At 33.3% G+C, this 10,618-nt stretch overlaps 5 protein-coding genes across 5 annotated transcripts; 3 read left to right on the top strand and 2 right to left on the bottom strand.

Moving 5' to 3' along the window:
- Nucleotides 1-2: 2 nt before the first annotated feature.
- On the bottom strand, nucleotides 3-855 carry TpMuguga_01g00154 (uncharacterized protein). The gene has a single exon (XM_061304930.1). The coding sequence runs from the start codon at nucleotides 732-734 to the stop codon at nucleotides 432-434; it is 303 nt and encodes a 100-aa protein (XP_061161508.1). The 5' UTR covers nucleotides 735-855; the 3' UTR covers nucleotides 3-431.
- A 554-nt stretch (nucleotides 856-1,409) lies between these two features.
- Nucleotides 1,410-4,235, top strand: TpMuguga_01g00153 (uncharacterized protein; the record flags this gene model as incomplete). The annotated part of the gene is made up of 2 exons (XM_760587.1): nucleotides 1,410-1,617; nucleotides 1,732-4,235. 2 exons carry the CDS (start codon nucleotides 1,410-1,412, stop codon nucleotides 4,233-4,235), a joined length of 2,712 nt encoding a protein of 903 aa, XP_765680.1.
- A 207-nt stretch (nucleotides 4,236-4,442) lies between these two features.
- On the top strand, nucleotides 4,443-7,191 carry TpMuguga_01g00152 (Spc97 / Spc98 family protein). Its single transcript, XM_760586.2, has one exon. It carries the CDS (start codon nucleotides 4,577-4,579, stop codon nucleotides 7,187-7,189), a length of 2,613 nt encoding a protein of 870 aa, XP_765679.1. The 5' UTR covers nucleotides 4,443-4,576; the 3' UTR covers nucleotides 7,190-7,191.
- A 20-nt stretch (nucleotides 7,192-7,211) lies between these two features.
- TpMuguga_01g00151 (Insulinase (Peptidase family M16) family protein) lies at nucleotides 7,212-9,738 on the bottom strand. The gene is made up of 11 exons (XM_061304929.1): nucleotides 9,402-9,738; nucleotides 9,216-9,367; nucleotides 9,061-9,152; nucleotides 8,808-8,988; nucleotides 8,742-8,777; nucleotides 8,557-8,637; nucleotides 8,458-8,526; nucleotides 8,126-8,333; nucleotides 7,845-8,038; nucleotides 7,510-7,719; nucleotides 7,212-7,430 (listed from the first exon to the last, which is right to left on the bottom strand). The coding sequence occupies exons 1-11, from the start codon at nucleotides 9,616-9,618 to the stop codon at nucleotides 7,344-7,346; spliced, it is 1,527 nt and encodes a 508-aa protein (XP_061161507.1). The 5' UTR covers nucleotides 9,619-9,738; the 3' UTR covers nucleotides 7,212-7,343.
- On the top strand, nucleotides 9,696-10,476 carry TpMuguga_01g02625 (Sas10/Utp3/C1D family protein). Its single transcript, XM_061305251.1, has 5 exons — nucleotides 9,696-9,920; nucleotides 9,979-10,038; nucleotides 10,151-10,206; nucleotides 10,240-10,288; nucleotides 10,355-10,476. The coding sequence occupies exons 1-5, from the start codon at nucleotides 9,740-9,742 to the stop codon at nucleotides 10,420-10,422; spliced, it is 414 nt and encodes a 137-aa protein (XP_061161937.1). The 5' UTR covers nucleotides 9,696-9,739; the 3' UTR covers nucleotides 10,423-10,476.
- The last annotated feature ends 142 nt before the right edge of the window (nucleotides 10,477-10,618 follow it).

Raw genomic sequence — 10,618 nt, 5'->3', positions numbered from 1 at the left:
TATATATGTTATAAAATATTAATATTTTAGAAGAGGATTTTTGGGTACATGGTTGTGATACCTAGGATGCCCAAAGACCCTGAGGCTAGTCGCAGGACCTAGTTGTAGTGATCTAGCAAGTGTGGCAGCACGTCTTTCACGACCGCAAAGAGCAGCGATGGCTACGGTACCTGCTACAATAAGAAAGGCACTTCCAGCCTCATTTTCAAATATTTTATGGGTTAAAAATTCCCAAGCTTTGCCAGCTAAAAAGATGTTCTCAGACACAGGATCGGAGGAGTCTTTACGATTCTGAAGCTCAAATTCAACTGATGAACTCATTACTCTAATTAACACAAAGATAAATACAACCGAGTTCTTCGATATTTGTTATAATGATTAACGGCCTGAGTTACTATAACAAAGTATACAGAAGTGATAAAGGTGTTAAACTAATCGGAATGAATACTAGAAATATCCAAAAAATCTTCAGTTAATGGCAAAAGGTAGTCAAAGGCGTCAGGGATGTCCCTGTGATGATAGAAATCCTCAACCTTTGAAATAGCAACACAGGGTAAGTTGATGTTATACAAAAGTTTAGCGTAGCGGATAGGGTCAAAACAAAGTATCACGTCGTAGTTTAGAGGGGCGTTTGTGATAATTTCTGGAGTTACCTTGGTAGGGTTATCGAATTTTTGGCTTAATAACTGCTGGTAATTTAAACTTTTTTGGTGTTTGGTTCCTAAAACTAACATATGTGCGCCTCCAGATTTAGCAGCCCTCAAAAACCCAAGAGTTCTCTTAAAATGTAATAATTGGATACTCGGGTCACTTAAGCTTCTAATTCTTATAAATCTTCCAAAATTTACACCAACATTAGACATATATATTATATCCATCTTCCATTATATTCATTATAGGGTAACAAAACAATATATAGAATTGTTTAAACCAAAATTTTCAGAATCTTCCATAATTTAATACTTTCCATTTATTTTATTTATTTTTCTTTATTCTAGCTATTATTTTTATTACTATTTTCCATTCTCTACACTTTGTATTAACTCTCTAACACACCTTCTGTTAATATTAATCATAACCAATGATCTGCAAATAAAATAATAAAACGAATAATAATGTTGATTTTTCGTTATTTTAACATTAATTTTAAATTTTTTACAAAAATGAAAAATCCCAATTTACACATTACTTTTATATATAGATATATCCATTTCTATATTTTTAAATTAAATTATATTATATAATTTATTTCAAAATAATATTAATATATTCTTTTTGTTTTTGTGTAATTTAAGTTTCCAGGATCTTCCACATACTTGTTTCTGCCATAAATTACCATTAAACAATAAAAATATAATGTGTAGTTCAATTCCCGCTTATACCTGAAAATCTTGTTTAGATTGTAGGCGATGAAGCTTTTAATCTCGATATATCGTGACGCTCTGGGCAAGGACTTAAGAGGGCCGATTGGAAGAGCAAACGGTTATAATTTACAGCAGATTTTGTATAATAATAACAGAATCTTTGGGAATTTGCATAAATTTGAAAATTTCAGAAATGTGTTTGGTTCCGCGCCCGTTTCGTCAGAATCTGTGACTTTCATTATTTTCTGGAAAGGTTGCCGTCATTCATATTTAGTCCCTCCATATTTGCCATTATTTTACTTATATTTACAACTTGTTTAACCTTATTTATGATTAGTTACCCTGATGTGTATAAAATGTAATTTAGGAATTGAAGATGTGTTGAGCGGTAAACACCCCTCTGTTTCACTTGCTATGCCTGAAATTTTATATAAATGCTGTTTTGTGGATGATGAGTATGTGATTTCCTTGCGTTTTTTCAGGGATGAGATACTGAAGACAGAGTCCTCATTCAGCAAAACTGAGTTGCTCGAGTCCATTAGAAAGGCCCAAAAGAATAGTAATTTGCATGATTTCTGGTCGAAGGTGTTTGAAAATTCTGTGAAAATGTTCGATTCTGAACTGGTATCAGTCTCAGACATATCAACCATGCTTTTTGGGTTCCTTGTTAAGAAATACTCCTACGATGTGTATTTGGTCTCCGAAAGTGAACCATCCACCACTTTTTCAACTGATTACGACCATATTAGCTCAGGAAACGCTTCTGATACTAACAACACCACTTCTGAAACAGTATCCAATACTCCTATTTCTGATGAGAGCAACCCTCTCTCTGATAGCGTTATTTTTACCTCCAAACATTTTGAAAGCACCTGGTCAAATGTTGATACCTCAGTTAACACAAATTATACTTCCAATAATAGCACGAATAACGCTAAGAGTAATGTTAATAGTATGAATGTTAACAGTGCTAAGGATAATGTTAAAAATGCGAAGGATAGAGCGATGGAATTGTGTGAAGCAGACGATAGCTGGGATTATGAGTATAAATATCGCAAGTTATTATCAGATTTGGAGGGCTGTCTTCCTCGGTTTTATACCTACTACTCCGAAGCCAAGTGTGAGTTAACAACTTCAAAGGAAGAGATCAGAAGACTCTTGGAGTTAAACGAAGAATTGAATGAGAAGTTGACAAAGGAAAAAAATAGTTTCGTCGAGAAAAACTCACTTTTAAACTCTGAAATGGAGTCAATTACTCAGCAAAATCAACAGTTAAATGATTTTATCATTAATAAGGACAAAGAGATTGAAACGCTTAAACAACAATTAGAGGAACTTAGTGCTAAATTTGATAGTTCAGATTATGGAAAAGCCACCAGAGAGTTGCAAGTTTATATCGCTAAGTCCGAAGGACTCTTGAAATCAAATGAAGCTCTCAAAGATAAAATCTTCAACCTCGAAGCAGCATTAAACCAACTACAAAATAACACCACACATACTACTACCACTAATAGTACCTCTGTTAATACAGTTAATATGATGGATGAAGTTGATAAGGATTCACAGCTGAGTGTTCAAAAGGATGAAATAACTAAATTAACGAATGAGTTGAATAAATTAACAAATCAAGTGTGCCAGTTAACAGATGAGTTAAGTCAATCAAAGATTGAAATAACAGGACTAAAAGAGGCAAATTCTAATCTAGAAGGTGATAATCTTAGGTTAAAGGAATATAATTCGAAACTAGAAAGTGAAATGAAGCATGAAACTTCTTTATTAAGAAATGATAATCTATCCCTAACCAATAGTAACAGTGAACTTAGGAATACTAATGGAGAATTGCTTAACACTAATAATGAATTGATTATTAATAATAATGAACTTAAGATCACTAATGATGAATTAATTAATAGTAACATGGAGTTAACTCATAATGTGGAGCTGTTAAAGAGGGAGAATCAGTTGCTAGAAGCTGAGTTTGATAAGGTTAAATGTGAAAACGTTAGTCTAACGTCAGAATTGAATGAGTTAAATGAGAAGCTGAAGTTAATTGCTACGAAGAATCCCAATCAAGAGGATTTTTCAAGCGATTACAATAAGGCCAAACTGGATATAATTGATTTGGAAACAAGACTGGAAGAGTTAAGTAGGAAAAACGAATACTTGATGGAGCTGTATGAACAGGCATCAGCTGAGAATTTGAAATTGGTTTCAAAACTAGAAATTTTAAATAACCCAAGTCCCACCGATGCCAAAAACAAACTCGTCGACTTGGTAAAGAATTATCAAAAGTTTGATGATTTACAAAGCCCACTGTCTTATGAATCAGAATCCACCGATTGTGACCATTCTCCCAACTGCTCCACTGCCTCCGGTGAAGGCTCTACTAATACACTAAGCAATAATTTTCATTCCAACACACTCAATTCCCATTCAATCAACATTAACCCGCAATCTAATCTAGAACCTACTGTACAACACTATGTAAACGAGGATGTAAAGAATGAGAGAATAAAGATAAGTCCGGAGCTGGCAAGTATAAGGCAGATGAACACAATTAACGCATTAAAAAGAGGATTAGTCAATCTCAATTCAGGGAACAGAGCTGAGAATTTTCACAGCCATGGATCCAAAAAACTAGTACAAAGACGGATAAATGGGTTCAAGAGGACGGACTCAATGAACCAAAACTCTATAGGAAGCAGTTTTAGGAACAATCAGTCCCTAATCAACTATGATAAGCTTTCACTAAATAAATCCGATGAATCTCTAAACGCATACGATGAACTAGGAATAGAAGAACAACAAGAGCCAGATATTATCAAAAACACATTCTCTTTCATTTATAAAAAATTAAATTTATCTCAATAATCTCTACTGTGTATTCCGTATGTATTTCCTCATTTTTATACTAATGTGTATGGTATAAGTTAGAATAAATTTTGTATAAAAAAATAAAAAAGATTAAAAATACTGAAAAGTTTGATAAATTTAGTGAAAAAATAAGTTTTAAGAGGAAAATGTGGTAACAATTCTCACTTACACATTTATTTTACTTTATTAATTAAATCGCAATGAAATATACACATTTTAATAATAATCGACCTACTTTTATAGTTATCCAACACAACTCGATCTGATGTGTCGTACTCCTTTAGAGGAAGGCGTATTCGAAGAACCAGAAAAGAGTAATAAGATCAGAAAGAGACATAATGTATGATAGCTCTGAATCATTGGCAAAAGAATTTTTAAAATTAATCGAATATTTGTCAAATAACTCACGCTCAGCATACAATGGAATCTCTATCTCCAAAATTCCTGATTTTTCAGCGGAAATTCCTAACCAAACACAAATAGCTTCGAAATTAGAAGCCGAATTAGTTACTCTGCTGGACGAATTTGACATTTCCGAGCCACTCAACTTTAATCTTTATGATGTGCTGAGAGACTACGACAGGTACTTTAACTCTAAAAATAAAATTCCATTCGAGTATGTTAACGAAATTGTTATGAGTGTTACTCTTGGATCTAAAGACTTCTCCTCGGTCTTACAACTTTTGTTTCTTCTTAGGGATAAGGCTTGCTTTCTTGATGGCCAATTTACTAATAACCCCTTACCTGATGTTCCTTCTAATGACTTTCAAATTAATAAGGAAAAGAGTGAAGAGTTAATGTTGGATGAGTTTTTATCATCTCAATTACGCCAATTGTATTATTCTCCACTCATACTTGAGTCTGATACCGCATTCACTCCAACCAATATTAACCTACCAAGTTATAATAATAATCAAACAGTTGATAATAAACGGAGTGATACGAATGTGTTGGATGATAGTAACATACCAAGTGACAAGAATGATTTGAGTTATGTGGTTAATGGTACAGAAATGTCTGAGTCAGACTCTCCATATAGCTTGGTTAGTGTTGATGATAACGTTTTAGCAGAGGGCGACTTGGTTTTGGATATGCTTTATCTCCTTAAAGGAGTTGATGGTAAATACTTTAAAAGAATGAGAACTTACTATTCTTTGGTCAATCCTACCCTTAAAATCTCCTCCGATTTTAAATTTGTTATCAGCAAAATCATTTTTGTTGCTGATTTGTATAATACTGTTAAACTGTACCTTAATCAATTAAACTCTTCAAATCCCACTAATTCACATAGTTTACAAAGCCAGTATAATCTTAAAAATTCTAATAATTTACAAAAATTGTACAATAATTTAAGTGGAATTAAAAATGCCGACCCGATTCTGAATTGTTTGCTCCAGGCCATTGTTGAGGAGTTGACTGGTTACGCCAAGCTTTTGGACTTGTTGCTATTAAATTTCGGGGATTATTTAACCCTTTTGCAGTTGTATTCATTACTCCATAAACCTTACCGTAAAATTAGAATAATTTACTCATTGGTAACTTGTGACCATGTTTCTCCAAACGCTCTGTATAGATTAACATTTACTGGGAATTATGAGCATCGTGGGCTATATTTACGCTTATTAAAGAAGTCCTTGGTCCCTTTCTTTGAGGTTATTTTCCGGTGGTTGTACTCCGGAGAGTTGTCCTCAGTTGCTTCTAATATGGGCTTTTTCATCAATTTTTCAGACGGATGTTTCACATTTGATTCTTCTAAGTTATTTCACTTCTTTCCCAAAACCCTTGCTGAGGATATTTTTGAAAAGGGACTACTTTTTAACCAGTTAAAGAGGTTGAAAAAATCTAATCTTCCTACTCCTACTCTAAACTCTTTTCTTCAACTTCTAAACCTCCAATCAGCATTGAGCCAACTACAAAATAACGCCACACATACTAATGGTAACACTAATACTACCTCTGTTAATACAGTTAATACGGTTGATGAAGTTAAGGATAATGAAGAATGGAGTTTAGAATATACTTTAACAACCTTAAAGAATATAGTCTCGGGCCTTAGATACTCTGAAGATATTGCATCTACTTTGATAAAAGACTATCAACTACTTGACTTCATTAACAATTCTCTGTTGTATAGTATAATTCCCAATCCTTGCCCTAAGAAAGATTACACGAGTAATTACACAAATAATATCTTGAACAAGGCAATGGATAGTAGTAAATTGGTGGAAGGACTCGGGAATCTAAGAGACAACTTGGAACTTATCCGTTCATTCCCTTATAGTTTGTTATTTGATGATAGTTACGATTTTATTAATAGTTTGATGTCTTTGTCAAGTCTTTTTAATGCTGCTGTTGATAGCCTCAACAGGATATTTCTAGACTATATTTGGTTTTATAGACTCAGCACTGGCATTTTAGACCTTTCCTCGTTTTTTAACAAGATTAACTTTTACAGGAGTGAGATGATAAGTTTCATGTTTTCAGTACAGCCTTTTCATGATGTTAAATTCCACTTTAACATATTTAAAGAGGATGTTCAACGCTCCAAGGACCTCAGCAATCTCCGTGACTCGCTCTCGAAGTTCAAAAAGAACATAAAGTCCCACCTTTTCCCATCACTCACAGACTGTTTTAAAAACATTCTGGATTTCTCCTCTTCTATTTCACGCATTTTCACTTCTCTCAATAAGATTCAAAGTACTTCTAATTGTACTAGTGGTATAAATGGTGCTAATAATTTTAGAAATTACTTAGATAAGTTGATGGATGATATGGACCCAGTGAGCGTTGTAAAGTATATCGAGGATCAACTCATGGATGAATCTATTTCCAGCTGCTGTCTCCAGTATGGATTGGACTTTCGCAAGAATGTTACTAAATTATCTAGGGGCCCTTTGGCCCTACCGTTGATGGACTTTAATAATTATTATATTATTAATAAATGTAATTAGCACAATGTTGCTCATATATATTATTTACCATATAATATTATATTAAGTCAAAATTGTACCGACTTGATCTCATAATAACAAATGAACTTTAAATCAACCACATTATATGGTCTGTAGATAGTTAACTTTAATGATATAAGTTGAGCGTAGTAAATTAATATCTAAGCCAATAAGTTTTTTGCCTTAGATCAACTAGAGATGGCATTCCATGCAATGGTCCCATTGCGCTCACGGCAACCTCCTAAAACACATAATAGTCAAATTATAGAGATAATGCTAAATATATCTAAATCGAGAGTAAATTGATATATAAAAATTACTGAGTCGTGCAAGTATTTCCAGGCAACTCGTTTAACTTCTTCAGCGTCGATTTTTTCAAGTCTGAGGAGAAATTCTGCGACGGGCATTCTTCTTCCATATACGAGAATTTGCCTGGCAACTTCCTCTGCGACACTTGATGTCGACTCCGTCATTGAGAGAAACTGTAACATTAACTGTCTCTTAGCCCGCTCCACCTCCTCATCAGTCACCTACTCATATTATTATTCAACACTCCAACATATATAAAAAAATATATAAATAAATGTATTTAACTGAATTTGAGAATACATAACTGCGTTATAAATATATTTGACTGTGTTAAATATGTAATTACTGAGTATGAAAGGGATGTGATTCCGAAGAGCAATTCTCCCACGCAGTGGTCAACTGCTACTTCGTCGGCTTTAGCGTAGAATCCAAACAGGCCAGTATCCTTGTAGCAAGTGTTAAATGCGCTAAAAAACTCAGCGCAGCCAACTGTCATCCTGTTCGCCACGGCATGAATTGTTTTATTTCCAGACACTTTCCCTATAATCATATTATCTTTGTTTGTGGGAAATATTAGGGGCACCAAAAAGTTTAGAGTTTAAGGTGTTAATGAAATGGAAAAATTACCTGGGACTACGCCTTCGTTAGATTTATTATAGGTGCCGATGATGCTTTGCATTAGCATGAAAGCCACAGAATCGGGTGAGTTCCATGGCACCCCTTCAAGTGCAACTGCTATATGAGCGTAAGGTCCCATTTCGTCGTTTCTTTCTAATAGTTCAGAGCCAACAAAATATGGCTTCTCCAACTCAACCTTAGTCACTGCCTTAGGTATCTAATCACAAATTAATATAACCTTAATAAAATACTATATCAAATATATTATTTCATAGAATATTGTGAAAATAGTGGTATAATTTTATGTATGAGGGTACAAAGACTAGGGTTAATAAACTTACGGTTGAGAAGTGTTTTTCAGCCAATGAGACGAACTTATCGTGTTCAAAATTACCAACAGCACAAAGAACCTGTGAAATTATAATGGGGGTATAAAATACCATCCTGTCGGCTGTGTAATTTCGATTAATATAGTCCAAGAGATACTCACGTTGCATATTCTTTATATTTTCAACTGGGCCCTAAAATTCCTTTATACACTAGTATATATAATACTAGACAGGTTATATCTAATATTATATATAAAAAGTAGTTTGTTGTATGTGTATAAAAATGACAAAAATACCAGAATAGTGAATCCCAGTGAACAGTCCCGAAATGCCTAAGTATTAATAGTGGAATTGTAACATACCGTCATGTGTAATCGATCAAAGACAACCTCATCGTGTGACTTTTCTACTTCTTCCATTTCACGCAGAATGACATGCTTCTCATTCTCCATGTGGTCTGGGTCAATTAAGCTGTTTTGCAAAATATCGCTCAACAACTCGGTACACCAAGGGATATCATTATTAAAACACCTTGCATAGTACCTAGTAACATATATTACACGGCATATAACTGGTTATATATAGAAGTAGAAAAAGGGTTTGACTAGGGCATACGCTGTCTGTTCTCTTGAGGTATATGCGTTTAAGTGTGCGCCTTTGTGTTCAATTTGTTCTTCCAACTGGTGCCTTGAACGTGACTTTGTCCCCTGAAACAAAAAAGGTTATCGGTATTTTAAAATTAATTATTCATAAATAGGTGATATGGTTACTTTAAAAATCATATGTTCAAGAAAATGTGCAGAACCGTTTGTCTCGGGTGTTTCAAATCGGCTTCCGCTATCTATCCAGACTCCAACGGTAGATGAGGAGCCTGGCATCCAAACAGTGGCAACTCTAAGCCCATTTTTAAGTGTGGTAACATCTAAAAATTCGATTTAAATGCTATATAAAGGTACGGCAGGGGGGTTGATTTAACGCGTTTGGATGTAATTTGGAATCCTTAAAAAGGTCAGTCGCCAAAGAAGTTGTGACGTTCCTTTTAAGGGTCAGGTTGAACCTTGGATTAGACACATAATTGTGACGATTAGTAAACAATGTTCTCCTGGCACATTTATTAACAATAAGCGTTGAAACATCAGGGGAGACCCTTCCTATTTTACTAAATACACCCATCGTTGAATAATGTTAATAGGTAACAAACATCATAATAATTTTTTAAAAAAATATCAAAAAAATAAAATAAGTGTAAAATGAAGACAACGGTCTGGTGGTTTTAATAAGGGTTGGGGAAATTATGTTGGTTTATTTCATCACTTTTGTATTTTTGTTTTTTTATAAAATGGAAGCTGGTCCAAGTGCGATCGGTTTCGAGAAATCTTTATCTAAACTTGAGTATAATTCAAACACATTTCTAAAGCATCTCAACCAACTTCTAAATTCTGTTAATTTTAACAAATTTAAGAGTAATACCTCTGGTAATTTCTCATCTTACTCTATTATATTTTAATTTAGCTTAATTTAATAATATTTTAGGACTAGAATATGCTAAATTTTGCTCCACTATGGCTTTCGTTCTTTGTTCCCTTCACTACAGTATTAACATACACCATCATATATATATTATATTAATATAGAATATAGTATAGTATATTTATCTCATTTTTTATTATAACTAATTTTGTATACAACACATCAATGTATTTAGTAAAACTTAAGCTAGAAGGAGGGAATGTCGGCTCTCATCCAGTATCTAACAATTTGGTATTTTATTTAAAAAGTTTAATTTCCTTACAGAATCGAATCAAATGTTATATGAAACAAATCAATGACAAACAAACTCAGGGTATATACATTAACTTAATATTTAAAACAACCCTATTCTTAGTTAACCCTGACATTGATATTTTAGGGAAAAGGGTTAATAAGGTTCGAATAAATAAAGAGGCCGTAAAAAGGATTATAAATTCTTCAAGATGACCAATCTTTAATTAAAGTTTTAATTTTAAATAAATTTTGTAAGACTCCCTTTAACACCTATTTTATGATATTTATGTTACACACTGGAATAATATGTTATTTTTAAATGTATAGAACTTGAGAAGGTCAAAAAATACTTTAAATTAACATCTCATTTCTCTTGTTGTTGTGTGGTACTAGAATAGAATCAATTAAT

The sequence above is a fragment of the Theileria parva genome, chromosome 1 (genome assembly GCF_000165365.1).
Source record: "Theileria parva strain Muguga chromosome 1, complete sequence, whole genome shotgun sequence".
Classification (NCBI taxonomy): Eukaryota; Apicomplexa; class Aconoidasida; order Piroplasmida; family Theileriidae; genus Theileria; species Theileria parva.
Note: the sequence above shows the minus strand (reverse complement) of the source record. Positions and strands in the feature narration are given on the sequence as shown.